Source organism: Melopsittacus undulatus, chromosome 5, assembly GCF_012275295.1.
Source record: "Melopsittacus undulatus isolate bMelUnd1 chromosome 5, bMelUnd1.mat.Z, whole genome shotgun sequence".
Lineage (NCBI taxonomy): Eukaryota > Metazoa > Chordata > Aves > Psittaciformes > Psittaculidae > Melopsittacus > Melopsittacus undulatus.
Window position 1 is genome coordinate 63,784,348 of NC_047531.1, and position 23,915 is coordinate 63,808,262.

The 23,915-nt window shown below is 41.1% G+C and overlaps 1 protein-coding gene across 1 annotated transcript in view; it reads right to left on the bottom strand.

Moving 5' to 3' along the window:
* Positions 1-1,972: 1,972 nt before the first annotated feature.
* The window catches only part of ANKRD17 (ankyrin repeat domain 17), an 87,283-nt gene continuing 65,340 nt past the window's right edge, over positions 1,973-23,915 (bottom strand). Inside the window, exons 19-37 of the mRNA XM_031044735.2 lie at positions 21,918-22,066; positions 20,292-20,403; positions 19,996-20,141; positions 17,815-17,957; positions 16,930-17,143; positions 16,335-16,510; positions 15,506-15,668; positions 14,702-14,797; positions 13,550-13,666; positions 12,555-12,726; positions 11,419-11,869; positions 10,540-10,695; positions 10,148-10,297; positions 8,000-9,648; positions 5,980-6,177; positions 5,033-5,281; positions 3,811-3,986; positions 3,313-3,477; positions 1,973-2,615 (exon numbers count right to left, since the gene is read on the bottom strand). Coding sequence (XP_030900595.2) covers positions 2,556-2,615; positions 3,313-3,477; positions 3,811-3,986; positions 5,033-5,281; positions 5,980-6,177; positions 8,000-9,648; positions 10,148-10,297; positions 10,540-10,695; positions 11,419-11,869; positions 12,555-12,726; positions 13,550-13,666; positions 14,702-14,797; positions 15,506-15,668; positions 16,335-16,510; positions 16,930-17,143; positions 17,815-17,957; positions 19,996-20,141; positions 20,292-20,403; positions 21,918-22,066 — 4,742 coding nt within the window. The 3' untranslated portion in view covers positions 1,973-2,555. The remainder of the gene's footprint in view (positions 2,616-3,312; positions 3,478-3,810; positions 3,987-5,032; positions 5,282-5,979; positions 6,178-7,999; positions 9,649-10,147; positions 10,298-10,539; positions 10,696-11,418; positions 11,870-12,554; positions 12,727-13,549; positions 13,667-14,701; positions 14,798-15,505; positions 15,669-16,334; positions 16,511-16,929; positions 17,144-17,814; positions 17,958-19,995; positions 20,142-20,291; positions 20,404-21,917; positions 22,067-23,915) is intronic.

Here is a 23,915-nt window from a genome sequence, read left to right on the forward strand (position 1 = left end):
GGCTGACAGCTTCCGCCAGGGGGCGGTGCCACGCAGGCGCCGGGCGCCTCGGCGGACATGGCTGTTGAGGGCAGAGGGAAGGGCAGGGGGCTGAGGAGGGTGTTTCGGCAGTTGGTAGCTCCTCATCAGCGGCTGGGCTGGGTGCGGAGGTCACTGCGCACCGCCGCGGTTCCTGCGCGGGGTGAAGCGGTGCTGCTTACCTCTGCCACGGGGAAAAACCGTATCGGTGCGCGCAGAGCCTGAGGGAGCCACTGCAGGCACCCCTGAGCACGGCTTTATTTCTGTGACAAAGACGACCTCCCACGTCCCACAAGGAGTACGGTACCTGCTCTGTACTGGTCACATAAAAAGCGTTATAGTCCAAGGACTAAAAAAAAATACGTATCTGAGGGGAAAAAAAAACCCACAACCACCCAAAAAGGCAACAAAAGAACCCCACACCAACCAACCCAAATCGAACCCCCAAATGTTCCTCACACCACTTCCAGCTCCTCTCCCTGCCCAGAACACTCCATGTATCCAACCCAACACCCCACTATTACCATCCGCCCTCTGCTGCCCTACCCTGTTTGATTTTTCAAGCCAACAAAACAGACTCTCAATTTTCCTGACCCCCAGAATCCAGTTATAATAAACACCGGGCACTATTGGTCAGTGAGATTATCTCCTGCTAACACCACAAATAATCATGTAAAGCATTGAAGGCTTAAGCAAAAACTTCTAGCAGAGCGTTGCAAGTCATGCGGGGGTGGAAGGGCACCATTCCCCACAGAAATGGAATTTAAACTGCTTGTCTTAGCCCTTCTTCAGTGTGGTATCCATTGTGCTTTACACAGTGTAATTCAGGGGATCTGACAAGTGGAAAAAAGAGCTTACTTAGAGCATCACCTAAAGGTATGGATGTGGACATAGGTATGGACCACACTTTCTGGATACAGTAGTACTTCTCAGGTATTTAAGAGGTTCTCCCGACAAGCATTTTCTTCTGCCGGCCTTTAAAGGCCATAAGAACAACAAAAGAGCACTTCTTAACAGCAGCCTATGTAACTCATCCAGGATATTTCTTTCTCAGTTTGGGTATCTCGGGATAGTAACTTACACAGAAGGACTGACTCCCAAGTGACAGAGCAAAGAAAAGACAAGCTTTCCTTCAGCCTTCCTCCATACAGAATAACCAGCAACAGACCACGCTGGTCTCCCCCCTGTCCTGCCCAAATATACATCTGTTTTGTACATATGGTTTAAAGTAGATCTATACAAACCGAATAGGTTTCCTAACTGCCTTGGTGTTGCCTCACAAAACCCCTGAGAAACGCTCCTGGTCTTGCCATTCACTCCAAGCAACTCTGAGTTGGTGAGTTAAAAAGTGACAGCTCCTGACAATGATTCTTAGGGAATTCACACTTGGACTCTCCCAATAAATCTCCATGGTTTACTGGGGTGTTTGGAACAAGGTGTTTGGATCAAGACAATCTACTAGAACAAAGACGCTTGTTCCAAAATAAGCTTTCCTTTGGAGCTGACTTTATGAGCTAAGCTGCATCCTAAAAGCCTCATCCTTGATGAGACTTGTGGGGAAAACACCAAGGATGTGTTCTGAAATGATTTTTGTAGGCAACGGAAGGAGCCAGAGGAACAGTTCTGGGAGCACTCATGGAAAGAGAACACACCTTGCTGCACCAAACCAACTGCAAGAATAACTTCTAATAGATGGTGCAGTGAGATATATTGATACCGTTTACCAGGCAAGTAGGGGAGGAGTTCAGTGTGAAAAGTGTCACACTGCATGTGACAGAAGGCTGTTTTCTTGGATGCTTTTTGCTGAAAAGCCTTTCAACAGAAGGAAAACAAACTCTCAAGATATCTGGTTCCAACTGCTGCATGCCTTCGCAGAGAATCCCCCACACATGGGAAAAGCCCTCAGAGAATGCCCTTTTCTTTATAATGTACTTAAATTACACAAGTAGAAAAGTTATGCTTATTAATAGTTTAATGTATGAAGGAAACATCCAGATTTCTGAATATGAAGGTACATATCTCACATTAATTTAAGTCTACGTAAAGTAGAGCCTCTATACTGACATACTGAAATTTACTTTCTGCTTAGCCATTTGTTATGTAAACAATTGTACATTTATTTGCCATTCTAAAACTTCAGGATCAAGTTTACATAAGTTTTGCTAAATTTCTGTGTTTGCTCAGAAGCAGTTTACAGTACTAAAACCAACCAGCCAAAGAACAGCTTCAACAGAAAGTCATATAAAAAAAAAAGAAAAAAAAACCAACCAAAAAAAAGGAGGAAAGAAACCTAAACACACACACACAGAAAAAAAAAAAGGAAAGAATAAAGGCTAACTAAGTTGAAACATATGATGGTGGGGAATGGGCGGTCACAATGTTCACAGAAAAAGGTCAGTTAGTAAGTTCTTCTGCAAAAAGCCTACACACTTCAGTCAAGCACATCAGTAGAATGATCTGGGAGGACATAAACTGTTTCTGCCACTTGTGTTTTCCTCTGCCAAAAAGGAATCTCGAAGCTAGCAAGTTGATCCCACTCAGCCCAGTTGGTTCATATGCACACTGTTCATGTGAGGTGTCCAAGTTCCAGTCCACACCTGAAAGAGAAAGCTTCGTTTAACACCATGCTTTGAGGTCAGTCAAAACAGCAGCAAAGTTATGGTTTTCTCTGCACCCAAGCAAAGTCTGACTTCATATAACACAGCAACACATCAAAGTACACAGAGTTCCTTCCCACACTTGTTTTATCCTGCAGTAATTCAGGTGAGAAAAAAAAAGGGAAATGGGGCGTTAATTTTTTCTGCCTGTACTTTTTCACCTTGGTCAAAGCATCAGTCCATCTTCCTCTTCCTTCTTATCTAGTGCAGCAAAGTCCTCCAACCCAGCCCAACCCTTCATCCCAAAATAGAGAGATCAACGTTATTTATGCCCACTAGTTCCTCCATCACAGCAACACTGATATAAGTACTTCACTGTTCCCTTCAGACCCAGGAAAACAAGTGCTCCCTCTAAACTCCCACGGAGAAGTAAGAGGACTCTTTTGTCCAAAATTCTTGGCAAGGAGAGTACCTGAAGACCTCCAGCAAGAGCAAGAGACTATCTCTGTTGAGAAGTTGTCACTAAGCACTGACAAAACAGTGCTGCAGAGAGTAGAAAGGGCTGTATCAGCTGCTTAAAGACATGAGCAAAACTAAGAAACACCACAGTGTATTTTCATACTAACTATTAAGGTCTTTTCTTCCCCACACTGTTTAAGTCATAACAAAATTGAGAATATAAAAATTCAAAACTTACTGTCTGAGGCCCATTATTTTCTGTAGAATTTGAAACCATCTTTATCAGCGAGTTCCAAGATGGGTCAGCAGCATGAGGCCCATTGAATATAGGGCCTCCGGTACCATCTGTGATGGGGGCTACAGGAGGAATCATTGCATTCCCATACACAGAAAAAGGCATACCCTTAGGGGAGGAAAAAGCAAGAATCAGTCAAGTGTTCATAAACACTGCTAACACAGCATGGGCAGAATGATAAAAGGGGATACCAGTTAAAGAAACTCTGTCTTAAAGCAGTGATAAAATGCCTGAATTAAAATAAATAAATTAAACCTTTCTATGCATTTATTTATTGCATCATGGGTAAGTTTTTTTTATTAGATCAGCACTTCTGCAGTACTGTGAGCGCCAGTCAGCATTGTAGCACAGCAAACAGTATCTCCAGGTTGTTCATCTGCCTCATGTGCTGACACAGAAATGGAGTAGTACCATGTGAATCAAGTCCAAGAAGGTCCTTACCCCAACTTTTGGGAAGTCCATGTATCCTGCAGGAACGGGCTGATGGAATGTACCGGACGGCGTTACAATTCCCGTGCTGTCTCTCTCCATGGCTTGGTGTGAGAACACACCGGGATCAGACATGGGCCTGTGGATCATGTGGCTCCCCATCCCACTGTGACACCAATCCACTTTATCTAGCAATGCAGAAGAGAGCAACAACACTAAATAACATTTGCTAATCATCCATTTTGCAGCCTAAATGCACACTTGAATGTTTCCTAAAGTGGCATTTGCTTTGCTTGCAGTTTCTCTGCATCTACCTACATTAAAACTTAGGTGTGCATGGGATGGAGAGAATCAGAAATGGCACCTGCACGCCCCCACTGAGGCAATGCGTTTTCAACAGCTATATGCAACTTAAGTGTCAGCTCTGAGCTCTTCCTTCATTTGAAAGGGAAAGTTGGCATTTGTGCTAACTCTTCCTCCTCCAAAACCCTTGTGCATTTGGTGCTGTGAAAAGACTAGGTATGCTAGCAAGCAAACAGTTGCTCCATTAAATGATTCATGAAAGAATGGTAATTAACTAAGAGACATAAGTACTTTTGAAAAGCTAAGCCAGCAAATGACCAGCTGAAGACATGCTCATGTTCTAATTACACAAATTCATTAGACACAGCTTGTAACTGTTACTGTGCTTCAAGCCTCGGACATCCAGGAAGCCAATTTTTCAAAATAAAACAAGGAAATTGTAACTGGAGAAGCAGAGAAAGAATAGAGAAATATTTCTGAAGCCATTCTAATACTCAACAAGAGAGGAAAACTGAAATCCCATTTTGTGCAAGCTAATTCATGTTAAATATTAACTCCCATTGTACAAAATAATCTGTTCATCTACAGAGATAAAATACATAGTTATCTTGAGGTATCTCCACTTCCCCTCTTCCTAAATCCAGTGATTCTCAGTTCAACCTTGTGGTTTTATTTTCTGTTACTTCTTGCTTGGAGTAACAGATCTTCACAGCCAGGACATTTCAAAACCCCTGAGGCTGAGACCTTGTTACAACACAGTCACATGGAAAGGAGGGCAAACAGAAGTCCCTGCTCCAACACCTTTGTCAATAGCACTCCTGCATTTTGAGGCATTCACTTCTGTGTCATCTTCCATCTCCAAAGACAAGTTAGGAAAAGACAATACTGGGGTCAAACACAAGCATAGGGACATCTTGCTACCATTACATACCTTGATTGCCACCTATACCCTCAAAGGACCAAATCCCACTGTGTCCCACTGGAGCAGCTAAGTTGCTCCCAATAACAGATGGTGTAGATGTTCCAGTTTGCCTAATACGTGCAGACCGTTCAGTCCCAATTGGAACAGGAACTTTTCTGTCCTGAGAAACATTACTGGGTTTTTCTGATCCCAAGGGCACTGCTGAAGGGGTGGGAGATGGTGCTCTTACTCCAGAAGACACCGACTGAGCAGGAGATTCTGCAAGAAGAGCAATGAAAGCACTTAGTAACAACAACCATAATGTCTCAAGTCACCACAAACCTATGCTTTGGTGTCAAGCCATACATGAAACAAGTGCAAATGGATAGTTTGCTAATGGCAGGTTCATACAGCAAACAACTCAGGATAATTTTAGTGGTTTTGCTTTCAGAGCAGAGACACATTCACCATCAATTTACTCTCTTACACTGAATGATTACCATGCCCTGTCAGCTCAGCTACTGGACACATACCACAGCTGATGACAAGAGGCAGTTCAAAACCTTAACTAAGTGTTACTGTGAAGCAGCAGTGGAGGACTGGAGGATTATATCCAAAACCATAGTGAAATAAACCCATGTTGTTGGTGGTTTGTTTTGTTTTCTGTGTTTTGTCATTATTTTTCCCAGTAACAGACTAACTTGTTCCCTGAATAAACCACCACTCAACAGCTTAATTGGGTTTTGTCCAAAAACTCCACTGTGTAGGCAAGACTGCAGGGGCAACACACAGAGGAAGGTACCAGAACTTGCCCCAGGTATTTTCTCCTGGACACTAAGCCATCACCATTGTATGCAGCCTTTAGTACAACATCATTACAAGTTTCACACAACTCACACTTGGAATATTAACTTCACTAACCAAAACCCCAACCTTTTCTTTGCAAGGTGACTGTAAGAACACTGACCAGAACTCACCATTTGATGCTGATGAACATGGAGGCAATAAACTAAGTGGGGAAAAATGCTGTCTGTTAAAATTAGCAGCTGCAGGTGCTCCACCAAGAGGAGTCCCAGGCGCATAGATCTGACCTCCCGAGAGGTTGGAGGCAAAATTACCCAGGTGTGTAGAAGAAGGTGTTACAGAAGCATAGGGTGAATCCATACTGACAATACCTAGGAGAGAAATAGGCACAGGTGACTCCCAGAACCCCAATATGTCCACAAACAGGTAGCCCATATCATGGAAATAATGGAAAGAAGGAATACTTTTACCCAGTCATTTGTTGGCAGGGAGTGGGGAATTGTTACTATTTTCCCCAAGCGAACTGGGTGTCTTAACCTTCATAACCTGTGAGTCCTGGCAGTATGTGGCAGTTGCACTGCATATATAAATCAAGAATGATTCTCATGTACCATACAGGCACCTTGAATGCAACTAAATTAAGGGAACATAATATGTAACTGGACACTGGGCATTTTGTTGACCTGAAACTTATATTCTTATATTTAGGTAATATGATTCTGTACTGAGAATGGTAGAAATACTACTGAAGATTTGAAGACTCTCAAATTTTTTGAGAGAATGCTATGTACACCCTGATCAACACTCAAGTGTTCCTTCCCCCAAAACATGAATACATTTTAGTTTATTTAAGAAAATGATTTTTTATTAATACCCAATAGTACCAATTAGCCAAGGTATTTGAAGTACAGGAATTACTATCCCCTTAATATTAAATCACAGAATGGTTTGGGTTGGAAGGGGCCTTAAAGCTCAACCAGTTCCAACACCTTCCACTATACCAGGTTACAAGACTTTGATCCCTCCATGAGCAGTTTGTACCCTAGCAAGGGTTTGGAGCCTAAAAAGTTGTCTTTCAAATCCAGAATAAGAACTTAGGGACCTAAAAGTGAAGTTTGAGCCCTTCAAGGGGTTCAGACATTCAAGAGGCTGCTTGAGCCCTAAAGATGACACAACAGATCCTGAAGATGACACACTGGAATCTGAAAAGTAGACTTCGCAAACTAAACTTGAGCCTTTGGACCCTGAAAATGAGTCTTTGAAGCCCAAAATGAGACTTTAGAAGTAAAAACTAAGACTTTGGGAAGACAAAGGGAGGCTTTGGACACTATAAATCAGGCTTTGGGCTCATAAGGCATTTGACAAAAGATTTACATTTGTAGTTTTCATTACAAGAAAAATAATAAACCCTTCAGCAGTGCCAGACAGAAGAATGAAGCAGCAGAGCACCTGCCTCCTCTGTTACCAAGACCCAACCTTTACTTTTGGTCAAATTTTTCAAGGCTTTCAGGGGCTACTTTCCTATGAATTAACATACACTGCCTATGTAAACACCTCACAGGTCCTACTAGAACAGGCACAGATGGTACAAACTGTGTGTGTTCTTTCTGGAAGCTTCACAGAACAAGACCTGCGACAAACCCTTGGCTCCTGTTTGTTCAGAAGGCTCAACAAAATCCAGGAAGTCAATCCAAGGAAGCTCTTCCGATCAAATTTAGTAGTTAAACCACCTTAGTTCAAGTTCACATGAAAACAGTTCTTTTATCATCTTAACACTCTGAAGATGCTGCATGTTCTCTTGCAGCCTCAGGACAAGAAGCAGGTTATCACAAACTGGAAGAGTTATTAGCTAGTAGTTAGGAAGGGAGGTTGAAATCACAATAAAGTGGTTTATTATCTCAGCTATGGCAAAAGAGCAGATTGGACAGAAAGAATGCCTCAGCTTAACTTCTATCAAGTTCATCAGCTGAAAAATAGCTACTAAATTTGAGAGATGGTATTTAAAAAGGAAGCTGAACTCAACTTCGCTGACAGAAATAAACTATATTAGAGCAGCCTTCCATTGCAGGGTAGACAGTGAGTTACTCTAAATGACCGCAGAAGCTTAGGCAGAAAGTGTAAGTGTTCAAAATAAAAACACAGAGCAGTTATTTTGGTGTATTATTAAGGTATGAACACAAAACACAGACTCACCTGAGGGACTTGGAGCTGGCCTCTGTAATGGTGGCCTAAAACCTGGGGCTTTGGAAGTATCAGACTGATGTAACGGATCTGAATTTGGCAAAAATGAAGACTTTCCCGACAGCATTGATTCTGGTGTTGCCTGAGATGACACGACGGAACCACCCCAGAAGGCATGAGCAGATGTCGGGCTGTTCTCAAACAATGTACTAAAGGGCCCAAATGGTAGAGTAGCACTGAAATTGTTACCCATGGACTTGTTTGCTGGGTGAGCTGAATTCTGAGAAGCACTTTGTGTACTTAAGGTAGAAGGGAGCTGCACCGACGAAGGAACACTGTGGGGCCGTTTAATGTGGTTAACGTTGAGGACTGCAACAGAAGAATTTTGCACAGGAGCTGGATTCTTATGGACACTACTGGTTCCATGAACAGGTGGCCTGATAGCCGGGCTTTCCATCTTAGCTGCAGGCTGTGAAGACCCTACTGATGTCTGAGACATGGGATAGGTCATCGGAGGATTAGCTGGACCGGCCACAGGTGCAGATGAGCTCGTCGCTGCTAAATTCGGAGGCACAACCATGCGAGAGTCTGGTGTGGGAACCTGAGGTTGCTGAAGAGGGGGTCTTGACTCTGGCAGAGGAGCTCCTGGAGGCTGCTGATGAGCAGGGTGCACCGATGAGCTACCAGTACTGGAACTGGGCTGCCTACTGCTGGCTGAGCTGCTTGTTTCCACTGCTGGAGGACTACTCACTTCAGGATCAGATGAAGGCGCACCTTTGCTGGGAGAGGTTGCTGTACAGTCAGAAGGGCTGCTTCTGGAAACACCTGCTGGCTGCGCAGGAGGAGAAGGAGATGAGGGGGAAGATGCAGGGTAGTGTTCTTTGGCAGTAGGAACTGGATATGTGGCATTCGTAGGCGCTGTGCTCGTGTTGCTTGCTGTGGTTGTCACCGTGGTGGTTGTGGCATTTGATGTCTTCACCACTGTGACAAAAAGCTGTCTTCTGACTGAAGGTGAACTTGGACTGCCATTTGCAGAAGAACCAGGCACAGTAGAAGCCACCGAACTTGTCGTAGCCGTTGGACTAGTTGTCAAAGAATTTGCTGAATTCACCTGAGAACTGCCGCTGTTCTGACTGTTATGGCGAGGCACCATGTGAGGTTTCGGTGAGTTGGTAGCTCTTGCAGGGCTCAGTGGCCTAACAGGAAACGGGCCCCATGTGGACTGAGCTGGTGGGAAAGTGCCTCCAAAGTGTGTCATGGGCAACCGAGGCGGACGGATTTGCTGGAAAGTCTGAGCAGCGAGTAACGCGTGTGCAAACTGTGGAGGAGGATATGCTAATGGCAGAGAGACCTGGAAACCAGGCCGAACGTTATTCACTGGGTTCTTGATGGTTTTGTGAGTGGATGCTGAAGAAATTGCAGGCACGGTGAGTGCAGAGGCAGTCTGAGATGTTGACGAAGCAGCTACAGTGGTCACTTTGATGCCCACGAGAGAACTGTTAGCAGCTGTAGTGGCAGCAGGTGTTGACGACCCCATTTTGGAGTTTGCAGTCGAACTTTTCAAGCGGTTCTTTGGGATAAGTTCATCGATTTCCTTATCTGGATCCTTAATCAGAGCGTTGATCAACTGCGTGGCCTGTCTTGTTGATTCTGTGCCGCCCCTATAAAAGGAAGGAAAAAGGGAAAGTGCATCTAAAGCATTTACATACAGCATTGCCAGGCAGCTCCAGGACATGATCCAGCCTATCTTCTGTCATGCTAACACAGAGAGAAAACCACTCCGCATCCGAAGACTGAGCTCAGCATGTTCTTGCTGCTGACAATTATTTAAGCAGCTTAAGTTGAAACTCTTAACACCCCTGAACAATTAAAACATCTACTTCCCTAAATACATGTTCATGTTTAGCAACATCTAGACAAGTCTAAATGCAGAATCCTAATGTTTATGCTCATCTCACAAGTTGTCTTTTGTACCAACATGATAGTGCCAACTGCCAACTGTTTGCAGTTTCCCCACCCCATTTGTCTCCCCTCAAAGAATTAACTGTCCAGAAGTCATCTTTAAAGGGACAGTAAGGTCAAACCTTTACATTTTTCTACACAGTGTTCTACAATGGAGAACCCCACCCCCAGAACCAGCAAATCAAGCAGCCTGCTTACCTTATTGTTATTATTCTATCTCCAGTTTTGTCCTTCTGTTTGTCAATGTCTATGTGTGCACCTGTGCACTCGCGGATTGCATTGATGTTACATCCTCCTCTACCAATGACTCTGGAAATTACAGTTGATGGAACAGAAACCTTCTTGGACCTACACAAAAACAAAAAACACCCAAAACAAATTAAATGGAAAATGCTTCCAAGGCATGAGGCAGTAGGCAAGTTGGTCAAAATGATGTTATAACTCGTGGTTCAACCACTGCAGCAGTAACAACCATGAAGTCTACCAAGACTGGTAAGAAGGTTGTTCAGTTAACTCAGAGCACTGCACTACAGAAGCCATTTTGCAAAAAGGCATCAATAAGAAGGAAGTTAGTGGAATATTTTGCTCACCTTCTCACAACTTCCTTCCACCCTTCTTCCCTTTTCTGACCACGCTTAGGACTAGCAATGGTGAGCTTGCCATTAGGAGAAGAAAGGGGAGAAGGACCAGACTTTGTGCATGTAGTCAAGGAATTACTCGCCACTTCACCAATGACTTCTGGCAACCTTTGAAAGAAATTAAGATGCTGTCATTATGTAATAAAAATCCCTAAAATACAGATGGATTACTTGCGTTTTGCCCATTCTTCATCCCCTGTCCCCAACCCATTATTTTCTTTCACCACAAAAGCACTATGTTATGAAGAAGTTGCTTGAATTGAGACCCTTATATCTCAAAATACCCCAATAATTCCTGCATTCCACATCCATGGTCATGTTTCATAGCATCACAGAACCGTACAATGGTTTGGGTTGGAAGGGACCTTAAAGCTCATCCAGTTCCAAGCCCTAACAACAGGCAGGGACACATTCCACTAGACCAAGTGGCTCCAAGGCCCTTCCAACCTAGCCTTGAACACTGCCAGGGATGGGGCAGACACAGCTTCCCTGGGCAATTTGTGCCGAGGCCTCACCACCCTCACAGGGAAGAATTTTTCCCTTATGTCTAATCTAAATCTCCCATCTGTCAGTTTAAAGCCATTCCCCCTTGTCTTGTCACTACATGTCCTTTAAAAAGTCCCACTCCCTTATATTTCTTGCTTCAGAACCTACTACCTAAGTTCAAGTTTATACTACAATGTTTATACTCCTCATACACACTAGAGCAAGGATACTGCCTTGCCTGCTTCTTAATAGATTAAGGAACACAAGCTGTGAAGACAAGGGCACAGCATTCAAACATAGGGCAACAACTACCTTAAGGTAGCATGGAGGGTCACAGCAACTTACTTGATGGATGATTTGCCAGTAGTAGCTGCTTTCCTCTCGTCCTTTGGACAAGTGACAAGAACCGATGGTTGCTTTTTGTTGCTCTGTGTGTTAATAACGGTTGTGGAAGAATGATTGTCACTTTTGTGGCTGCTGTTGCTGTTGCTGCTTTCATCACTACAGCTGGAGATCCTCATATTGTCACTGTCACCACTCTCACTAGTACTGCTGCTCTTGGACTCACCATTCACTTTTTCCGGTTGGCTATAGGAAATTGGGAGTTGATCATCAAATATAATCTGAACATTATCAGGAGTTACTTTGTTTTTCCTGTTTTTCCTTTTGGAGCTTGTTGTGGTGATGGTGTTGTTCCTCTTCCCATGGGAACCTGCTAATGTTGTCCAAGTTGCAGATATACCTATGGTGGTTGTAGTGGTAGCACTTGGAGGCTCCATCGGGACCTCTGGATCATCTGATGGAAGAGTTAAAAAAAACTAGTAATTTAGTTGGCTTGAAGAAACTTAAGTGGGTTTGTCTTCTAAATTACACCTGTTCTATCAAATGACTCATGAGTAACTTTACAAGAGCTCAAGAAACAAGCACAACCACTAGCTATGAAACATCTGTCATATCATGGAGCCTCTCACTTCATTTATCCTAACTTATATACAAACTTCTTTGAACAAATGCAGCAGCAATTTAATAACTGTGAAATGGAATTCAGACATGGAAAGAAGGACTCAAGCAATTAGGGCACAAACCTATGAAACAACAAAATAATTGTCACACCCTCCTTTTCTTTCAGCATGTCAGAGTGAGGGAGCAATCAGTGAAAACTATTTCTCAGTACAGGATGTGAAACTCATCACCACAAGATACAGAAGAAAGTTTTCTATAGATAACAAAAGACCAATACATATTTGGGATTTCCATTTGGCCAGTTTTTCAGCTAAACATTATAATTCCATTTGTAAGCTTATAATTGACCTGGTTTTAAGTACTGGGACCACTGTGATAATCTACAAACTTAACAGGAAAGGTGAACAAGAGCAAAACTCAGCAGGTCCTAAGAGAGTTTACATTCCAGTTCTGACAAGAAATACCAGGTATAAAATCAAGGCTGTGTTTACAAAAATAAGGCGAATATTTCAAGTCACCTTCAGCTTTTAGCTTCTCTTTCTCCTGAGCAGCTTGAAGTTCAAAATTCTCTTTATTTTTTGCTTCTATTTCTTCTAGTTTTCGCCTCTGCTCTTCTTTTTTCTTCCTCCTTTTCTCCTTCCTTTTCTCTCTTTTCGCAGCCAAAGCCAGTCTCCTGCTTTCTTCCCTTAGCTACAAATCAAGCACATGGAACAGCATTACAGCATGTCCCGTGCATTTCAAGAAATGCTTTTCATTTCTCAGGAAGCTGAACTTCCATTTTAGATTAACATATTTATGAAATACAAGCTAAATTCTCTACAATCCATGTCTTTAGATACTTACTTCTTCCAAACAGACTGCTTACTCATGTTAACAGAAGGTTAGTGTAGAAACAGAACAGATATCATCTAAACTGAAGTCAGAGTTTGCCAAGGCATGCATTCAGGATTCTTTGTGTCTCAACAGTGAAGTCCAAACACCACCCATCTCCCTTTCAAAGACCAGACATGAAATGGTTTCACCTAGCTTAAATATAAAGCATGTGCCCATTTAATGATATACTTTTACTTTGAATTCTCCATTAGATTTCTACTTCAGCACTATGGTTTTAGTAACATTATTAGTATATTACTTTTTTAATATTAAAGACACAAAATAAAGTTTAGACTTAAAATCCGTACCAGTGTGCCTGGAAAATACCAATCTGTCAGGCATTTGACCAAAGAATACACTCAAAAGAAAACTTCTTTTGGTGTGTATTCTTCTTCTGGAATAATATAATCCCAGAATAATTTTATCGGACTTTCTTAAGCCAATTTATCCAAGTAACAGTAAAACCAAAGTTCAAAGGTCATCTGAACAACAAGATACTCAGCTCTAGACACTCCAGTTACAGTACTCACATATATTCTACACTTTAATATGCGTTATCATTGATCATACAAGCTTGTAGGATTGCGAAATTGTAATTTTATCAAATAAATATTCACAGCTCCAAACTCTTTAAACTTGCCTTCTCCAAGTCCAGTTCCTCCAAAAGAATGCTTGCATTTTTGTTGGCTTCAGCAGCTTGTCTATCTTTGGCTTGAACAATTGATTCCATGCACAGGTGGCACTTCTTCAGCATCTCCTGAAATGAAGTATTTCGAACAGTGTTGATTCCCTGCAGTAAGCTCCTCTTCAAGCCCAGCCTTACTGATATTCAGTCACCAATGTGATGTACAAAGGCCATTCATAACATATGCCCATAACCAAAACCAAAAAGTTTAAGGAAATATGAGACTAAGGGTCTGAAAGGTGAAGCAACTGTAGAAATAAAGATATACCAAGCATGGTTGGTTTCACCTGGGAAATAGGTGAATATTCTAGTACTGCTCACAAACCTATACTAGTAGCATGTCAGTGAAGATGCCTTAATTCAGCAGGTGCCTAGCATCATGGAAGCAGGAAGTGATCACCACCACTGGTAATAACATATACCAATTTAAACATTAGCACCTCTTCAGCCTCAACATGCTCATCGTAATTTGATGCCCAGAAAGAAGACAACTCAACTGCAGCAGAGCAGGGCAGTGAAGAGATAGAAGCATTAATACCATATTTCTGCACCAGCTGCTATTCTCCCTTGTCCTACTACAAAATATTTTTTGCCCTGTTCATCTGGACTGAAGGTAAACCAAATAAACCTGAATCTCCACAGCAAAAAGCAGCATATGCACCAAGAAACCACTTCATTGCCAATCATCTTTTTACTGTCCTCTTTCTAATACAAATTTTTCTTACAAGTTTATGAAACTTCATACTGAAACTCACACAGCTTAAGTTCATTCTGTAATCTCCACCCCACTGCAAAGCCACATAAATTCAGTATAAACTCGCTCAAGAGGGAGGAATGCAGACCAGAGTGAGGTAATGACTGGGAGAACACTTAAAAGGAAGTAGAGATAAGAAGTAAAACCTCATTTGCTACTATTCTGACAACACATAAGTGTTGTAGCTGTGTGTTCCCATTTTCTGCAATGTTTTTTTATGAAAAAGCCCAATAGGATTCATCATTTGGCTGAAATCTAGTGTGGCAGGAAGCTAAAGACTATTCATAACATCAGTTCTAAGGCTGAGTCACACCACTAGCCCTTCACAAATATTTTCCTTCTTACAATCTCACCTTATCAGTAATGGTTGCTATGTATCTCATGCATTCCGAGTCTGATGGGAACTGGTTTACTTCTTTGACTAGGTAGCGCACCACTTTCACATGACCCTGAAAAACAGATTTCAAGGAAAACACTGTTTCAGGCCAGCCACTTCTGCATTGCTAACAAACACTTTAGTCCAAGCACTCTTTTTAAAATACTTATTTTTGCCTCCTTCAAACCATGTCCTCAACTTACTTTTCAATCTTCATCACCTCCTAAACTAGGAAGGGATGTTTCCTCATACAAAGGCACAAAATTACAGTACCTGTTGTCAGGCTGTCCTTAATCCAGCCATATTTTCACAAAATTCTGCATTCTGGTAGTTATCAAATGCCCAGCTCTGGTAATTAAATACCTGCAGTCATCTGCTATTTTTCAAGTACTACAGCACTTGAACTTCACTCTCTTGCTAACAATTGTCTCTAGAGCCAAATCAGACTAAGCCACAAGGTTTTTGACAAAAGAGCTCATCCTCTCTTGCATAAGATGCCAATTCAATTTCCCCCCAGTTTCACCACATATTTCCCCACTCCTGCACAAATACACTGCAATTTCACCTCTCAAAAGACAGAAAAACCAGCCTATAAAGCAGATTTCTAGTCGACTTTAACACAGATGTTCCACTAGTGACACACATACCTATTTTTGGAGATTCAAAGCCAAAAATTCAAATAATTTGATGCATTTTTAAAGATACAGTTCCTGTCAGCTACATTCAACTACATAGGAATGATTCAGACAACACAAGGTGAGACCAAAACTGAACTTTCTACCTTTCGAAAGGCTGCCATGAGAGGAGTTATCTTCCTGTTATCAGCAGCATCCACATCAGCTCCAGCCTGAACTAGCAGCTGGACTACATCTAGATGCCCTCCGTTGGCTGCCAGCCACAGTGGAGTGTTCCCCTTCTTGTTACGCACATCAATGTGAGCTCCTCTACAAAAACAAAGACTCTCATTCAACACTCTGGACCAGACTTCCATTGCTTGTATCAACTGGACTAGTAAACTGGACATGCAACACAAGAACAGAGTAAAACTCAGTATTCATTTTTACATCAAGCATACACATTCACAGAGTGCTTCAGCTCCCAGAACTGTTTTTGTTTTATCTGATGCTGTCAAAAGCTTCAGCCTAAAAAGTACTCTTAATACTCTAAAGCTGCTCAGGAAGCGTGATTACACTTGATGTGCTTCATGATCAAGCTAGGAAAAAAGAAAAAAAAACAAAACAAAAAACATTAAAATGCATGCTTTGTGCATATCTTGTGTTGTTTAAGGACTTTATGTTACCATGTTTAATGGCTCTGTGTCATGATTACTAGTACATGTCTGTAAACTTCACAAGAAATTAATTCTAACATTCATGATTTAGTGAGACAGAAAAAAATTAATTAGTCCATTTGGGCAAAGCACTCTAACACCAAAGGGAACAGATAACTTCTGATGGATAAAAATATATAATGATGGTTGATACAGAGACCCTTTCCCACTTCTTGCCCTGTAGCATATAATGGAAAATAATATTATATATTGTGGAAGATTAGTGCAAGGCCATATTACGGATGTTTTTCTTCAAGAAGCACACTTGCAAATACAGTACCTGCTAATGAGGAGCTCACAGAATTTGTAGTGCCCTTTGTCTGCTGCAATAGTTAAAGCTGTATCTCTTGAAGACGGTACTGGAGGAGCATTTACATCTGCACCCTTGTCCAGAAGAACTCTGCCCACTTCTGCGTATCCACCAGAAGCTGCTTCCATTAATGGTGTGAGACCAGTCTTAGACAAGCAAGCAAGAAAAATAAGCAATTAGTTGGGTGTTCACTTGGCAGCCAGGATTTACTTTAGCTTCCAGCAACGTATTTCTAGCTCTGGTGTACAGACTCCGATTGTTACCTATTTCTGAATACAATGAAGCCTTCTCTTTTTTTTTTTTTTTGGTTAGTGAATTACTCTTCTCACGTTTGTAAACACCTGAAAATTAATTAAGGCTTCAGAAGAAACACTTATTTTTGACAAACCACCAAAATACTAGTCCTTAAATACATTAATACAGCCATGTTTTTCTTTACAATATATGGTTCCAACTGACCTAGAAGTCAACCTGCACAAAAGGCAAAGAAAATCAGATAAGTCCAGAGAAGTGATGACTTTGAAGCGTCTAGTTTTGGAGACTTACTCAACCATTTGCTCCTTACCTTAGCTCTATGTTCCACATTAGCTTTTCTATCAAGCAACAGACTAACCACTTCAGTTCTCCCCTGGAAACAAGCCAGAGTCAGGGCTGTGTTCCTGTTAGTCTCTATCTGGGCATTTATATCAGAGCCCATGTCCAGTAACAGCTTGACAGCAGCAGTGTGTCCGTTCATAGCCGCCAGCATTAAGGGAGAAATGCCCAATTTACTACCAGTTCTGAAAGAGAAGGAAGGAAAACCAAAAAGCTCTATAAAATATTAGTCATTTCTAAAATGACTTTAAGAGAGATAGTGAAGGCAGAGTACCTATCCAAGAACAAAACCTCAGCTACATAGCAATTAGTACTGAAATTGCAAGAGGTTCTCCGTAGCAGCCCTGCTTAGGACAAGTACTTGTGTTTCGAGATACTACACATTACCTTTTAATTGCTTTAAATTTAAAGCCATCTCTCATGAGGTACGTAAGTTTTGCTTGAACCCTTCATTTGACTTGTGCAGAACAGGGCAATTTTCTAGCTCACACAGGGTGCACAAGCTTTACATACATTCATACACACACAGCAAAAGCTTTCCTTAAGCTACAGAGGGAAATCAATGGGATAAAACACACCCTTGATTTAACCCTGAACTAATTTCAACCCAGCTGGCCAACCAGAGTAAGAAGATAGGAAAGAAGTTCACAAAACACAAACAGAGGGAGATGGAAGTTAAAAGTGAGTCAACACCTTTCATTTCCAACTTAAAAGAAGCCTATCGTAAATTAAACAATATACTGGTTGTGACTAGGTAAGAATAATGAGATTTTGCTCCACAGTTTTCAAGGAAACCTTCTGGAAAGGGCAAAACCACTACAAAAGCCATGAAAGAAGAGGTGAAAAGGGAACTTGCCTGGAATTTATTTCTGCCCCAGCATTTAGCAGGATCTTGATAATGTTCACGTAGCCACCCGATGCAGCAAGACTTAAAGGTGTATAATCAGAAACATTCCTGTGCTCCTTGTTTGCCCCTCGAGCTAGCAGCAACTCCACCACCTGCAGCATTGTAAAACATAACATCAGTTTTTCTCCCAGATTTGCACATCCATCCTAGGTACAAATGTTTTCTGAAGCCTATATATACCACTGACATCTTCCAACATCAATCTGAAAGCTATTTTACTCTTGCTTCCCTATACTCTTCACCTCTATGAATGAACAATGAAGATACAACAATGTTCCCAAGCCACTGTAAAACTTCCTTTAAAAAAAAAAAAAAAAATCAGTCTTGATCACCCATTAGAATGTTTAGACCATTCATACCTAATGTTGTAACAGCAGGAAAGTTTTTATCTTTTTATGGGTATTTCAGCCAACTTTTATGACTGCCAAAACTAAATTCAGTTTCAACAGGTATTGCTTTTTGTCCTCTTGATGCTATCATGTTAGAAACATCCTCAAACCAAAGCTGTGGAGCAACCAAGAAAGCAGTTCTATCTTGGCTGTTCCACAATGCTCCTGTATCTTACATTCTCTGTATACACCACTACATCAAGAAGCATGAAGATTATTCACAGGTATCTCATGCAAGAGCTATTGGCAAAATTAACGTATGCATTCCTTGCTGGTTGTGTCCCACAGCTGGCTTGTTCTTTACATTAACAAAATCAGCACAAATACTTCTTACATTAATTATTCCTTCCTTGCAGATTCATTTACAGCCCAAGCAATTCACAGCTTCCTATAGTCTACATGAAGTTTCTGCAGATCACCTGACAAGAACCCAAAGTGACTTAAAATCAAAATGAACAGCAAGATGACAACCCACTGTCTCATCTCCACTGCAATGTTTAATTTGTTCCACTTTCAGCTTTTAAGCTTAAAACATGTTTAGATTAGACCTGTGCAACAAAAGCTAAGGGCTTGTCAGTCAGAGTATGTTCCTGTGAAATCACTGGACAAACATAGTGTCCAAAACAGAAACTGGGGTGGAAGGGCCTGCCAACATCATCTCTACTACCCAACACCCAGTGTTTCCCCATCTTCTTCCCAAAAAAGTATGAAAAAACACCCATGATCCATGACCTCAATAACAACTCATCTGTTCGAGAAACACAGATCAATCAACTCTCTAAAAAGTTAGGCTTCAATTCACCCCTGCTGTATGAGGCTGCTAGGACAGAGTTACTAAAAGGGATGTCTCTCCCTTTGCCAGAGAGCATGGGATTCTCACTGCAGTTCATTCCCCCCAGTGTCTAAAAGATTTTGGATGGCACTAAAAGCAGGCCAGAAGAGCTTCAAGTTTTCAGTAAGGTTTTGTAAAGAGGAGTAACCACCTTTTAAATACAACAGTATCACTGTTCAGACAATCGGCAGAAGCAGGAGAGATGTCTCCAACCTCATTAATTTCCAGATGGCCACAGAGGAAGGTGACTCTGCACCAGATTATACAGCTTCCACTGTAGCTTCTCCAGTCCAAATAGTTCAAGCATTAACAGAATTATACACTTCAGATCTGTAGCACCCATTAGTAAAAAAAAATTAAAAAAATAAAAATGGGATCTGCATTTTGATTAAGTCACATAAACACAGTTTTTTACCCCTACATTTACTGCTGCTCAACCATTTGAGAAACAATTTTTGTGGTTTTAATGAGACACACTGGAGTTATCTGCAGTATTCCAATATCCTATGCCTTATACAGGATCCATTAGTCTTCTACATTCATATAGTTTTCTTAGCTCATATAGGAATCTGATTCATGCCTAACTCCAGCTTCTCAATCAGAGCACTCCTCACACTTTCCTATCTACATTTAACTATGCTGGTAAGAGCCCCATAATGACCTGATGATGATTACAGTCATGAGGTCATCTGCACAGCACCAGGCCAGCTTAGAAAGAGAAAAGCAATCTGTAAAGACATGCTGCAATCTAAAACTTGGACAATGTGAAGCTCTGCATCCTTTTAAAGCAGACCATCCTGAAACTGAATGGTGAATTAAGTTACTGTAACTTTTCTTGCAGACTGCTTCAGTACACTGAACAGAACCTGTGATCTACACAAGGCTTTTGAAGACAAAGTTTTACTTCACCTCTTGTCTCCCTCCTGAGCAAGCCAAAGACAAGGGAGTGTCCTTGGTTCTCTCAGACTGGGCTTCAATATCAGCTCCATTATCCAGTAAGATTTCAACAACACCCACGTGGCCAGCTGTAGCAGCCAAAATAAGCGGAGTAAACCCTGAAACGAAAAAGGATGTTTGAAGAATCCACATTCATAGCATAAAGAGTAAGCCCAAAAGCTTCACATGAAGACTATGCATATTGCATGTTTATTCGGTGTGATACTAGAATACCAGATAGGGTCTGTACTACCACAGTGAGTACTTACCTTTCTTATCCCTGTGTTCAATATTAGCTCCTCTCTCTAGCAGTGTCTGTACTAGCTCTTCATGGCCACCAGCACAAGCAAGTGTCAATGCTGTGTCATGATTACTCTCAGTCTAAAAGAAACAGACATCAGATACAGAAAATAAGTATTCCCTTTTTCAAGTACAACCCCTTCATATTGCACATTAGCCCAAGTAAAACTATACCTGTGACAATAAAAAGCTTCTGTAAGTGTAAGACATGTTTGTCAATTATTTCCCAGTTATCTTGTGTGTTCAACTTGATAATAGGATTCTAGTTCTCACATCTCCCAGCTGAACTGACATGAGAACAATTCCTGACAAGAACCAAGATGCTTCAAGAACAGACATGTGTGCTTTGATAACTAGATCAACTTCTTTATCACTGCTTCACTGGGATCATTAAATGGCATAATGAAGATAAGAACTCATCTTTAGCTCTTTTTTCTCTGTTAAGACTCATACATAGTCTCCAAGGGACCATTTCTAGTGGTAAATAGCTCACAGTAGTGGAACTGAGCCTTTATCAACTTTGACTCTGACTGTGAAAAACTTGCAACCCAGTAACTTGCATGTCACTTCTCAGTGTTAAACAGCCACCATACTATTTGAAAGAACAACTAAGAAATTTGGAGGACGCGGGCACTGTTAGTTGCAGAACAAGGACTGACTAAAATGGCACTTCTTTACTCTTAAACAACAAGCACTAAACAAAACCATCCCAAGCCCATAAACACATACATTTCTTAGCTACTCTGTGCACTTACTTTTACTTTACTCTGTTATGATCAAGCGTAGTTAGCATCTTACCATAACCTCGATCTGCATTGGTGTCTACCAGCTAACAAGGCCAGTCAGCCTATGACAAGAGCTCCTGAACATGGTCACAGAGGAGGCCAAGTCAAGTGCCACAAGCAGCTGAAGTAGCCAAGATGGTTTTCTAGAGGCGTCTCTCCCTTCCTCCACAATCTCACACCCTTTCTCTTCTCTACAATGCCCACATTAGCCATGTTACATATAGTCTAGACCTATGCATACATGTATGCTAGTTAGTATATGCATCTGGTTTGAAGATTGCTGATGGCCAGCTAGTTGCAAGTCAACATTAAGCAGCCCTTTTTATAATTACTTGCAGTAAAAAAAAAAGTATTTTCTTTAGTGGAAATGAGAGCTTGTACTACTTCCTCTTGTTAATATCTTGAATACTTTCCTACTCCTGTCAAACTGGGTGATCACTCACCAACAACCTCAAGCACAATTGAAAAAAAAAAAAAGTGTGCCATGTTTTCAGGTTTAGTTTTTGTCTTAGATCAAGCCAGAGAAATATTTTATTTCTTTCAGAAGACAACTTTGCTATTTCTCATACTCACTCTGACAATAAATAAGAAATACAAGTGTTCAGTCATTCAAAGACTCTCTTATTCAGTGAGAGCACAGAGAAAAATAGGTTGCAACTCTCCAGGGAGTCACAGAGGTTTTCTAAAACCAGCAAATCTCTAGAACCTAATTCATTAAACATCAGAGCTGGTGACTAGTGCTGAATTTTTCAGGCCACAGAAGCAAAACAGCTTTGTGCCTCTATGCCACAGGGACAATTGTGGGCTTACCTGAGCATCGATATCTATAGCAGGGTAGATTGGTAGCATGGCTGAGGGAGAAATGATAGGACTCGGAGTTGGCGTCTGAGGTTGGGAGACAGAAGTTGCAATGCTGTGGGTAGGAGTGTTTGACATTGCAGATGCTCTTCCACTCACTGCTGTTGAACAGAATAATTACACTCAGTAAAAGCAAAACACTTAATTTCTGAAGTTGAATGTGACAAGTGGACAGTGGGACAGAACTCCCACTGGCAGACAGGACTCTTTATAAAATGTTCCACAAATACTTATTTTCCACATGTTTAACCCAATCTTTGGACCTTTAACTCTTTCAAGCTAGCAACTATGAAAAAAGTTCATTGTATGCAAAGAAAATAGTGAAGTACCAGACTGGTACGTGTTCCAGAAGCCCACCACATGTCTATCCATCTATCTATCTACTCCAACAGTTCAGTTGACTGGACCAGGAGTTCCATACCTTGAGAAGCAGGACAGCAGAGCAAGTCCAGTCAATGGGTATCTATCCAGTTTTTCTTAAAACAGTTTCAAGATACTCATATAAGTGTCTGTCCAACCTTCACTCCCACACCCAGCCCCGTAAACATGACGAAAAAAAAAAAGTGCTAGTGTCAGGATGCTCACATGGCAGAACTGGTTGAAATGAGAGCAGTGAACGCTTCTGAACAGCCATTTTGCAGAAACTTTGGTCATGGTTGTTTGGATAAGCAAAAGTTAATACCATTTTACAGTTGGTGACAGCGAATTGACATAAAATAGCACTGTCTGCCACATTTCCCTGAAACTTATTTCATACATACAGTGTTTGAAAAAACAAACTTTAATCTAAAACAGCCTTTGAGGAAAATATCTCATTTTCCTACTCTTTCTTCCCCCTCCTTAAAATAACTCCATGTTTTTCTCCCTGACTTTTCTCCAGGTCTTTATCAAGTGTGATCAGCGAAGGACAAAGTGAACTACAGTTCCCTTCTGTTTTTCCTGTTCCCTTCTCCTGTTGAGTTGATAAAAGCACCTTTAACCACAAAAAGAAAGACAGGCACTTTCCACATGCTCTGTGTTCATGTAGTACACATCAGGGAGTATCCTCATAGAACATGAAAATAATGCCTCTTAAACCTCAAATTTTCAAGTTCTGTTTTGGTTTGGGTTTTTTTTCCCCAGACAGGTTTAATAATCCCTAACTGCCAGCTGTACCTTCTACATTTCGTGTGAATAAGTTTTTGAACAGATGCTACAAAAATTGTATCCTAACACACCAATTTGTGTCCTTCCACCTGTTCCCAGTTTTTTATCCATTACTAACTTGATTTCTGGACTTCCCATACCAAACCCCAGAAAAGAAGCTAATAAATGTCACTGGGAGACTCAAAGAACTTTTAAATATAAGGTTGTGATTTTTATGTTACAAGTAAATAAAAATTCAAACTCCCTTGATCTCTATATCAGAGTGTCTTCTGAAAACTCATGTTACAAGACAAATCACACTAGGTATAGATTAAAAGAAACACAGAAACTAAGTCAAAATATAGTGGCAGAAGGTAAAAGATTATGGTCTAAGGGAGTCACTAACCAAAGACTGGAGTAAAATATCCTTCAGGGGAGCATCTAATTGAAACTGGTCTCATTCCTTATTCTAACTGTAAATTAGAGATATAACCTAAAATCAGAGCTTCAAATTGGTCTTCAGACCGATTTTCAGAAGTTTTCAGTTTCAACTCATGCTTCCTACTTTACATCTATGGTCATAACAAGTAGTTGAAAAACAAGCCTATAAACCTTCTTAAAGTACAAAAAGGAAGTTAAAGCAGCATAAACCAGCAATGGAATAATAAAGGATCATGAATCTTGACTGTCATATCTAGTCCAAAATAACTTGATAAAGATGGTAAACCAGACTATAAATTAAGCAAGTGTGCTTAGCTTGGATCAGAGTAAAGGAGAATCATCAAATAATTCACATACAGACAAAGTGAACCCTGCTAAAGTAAA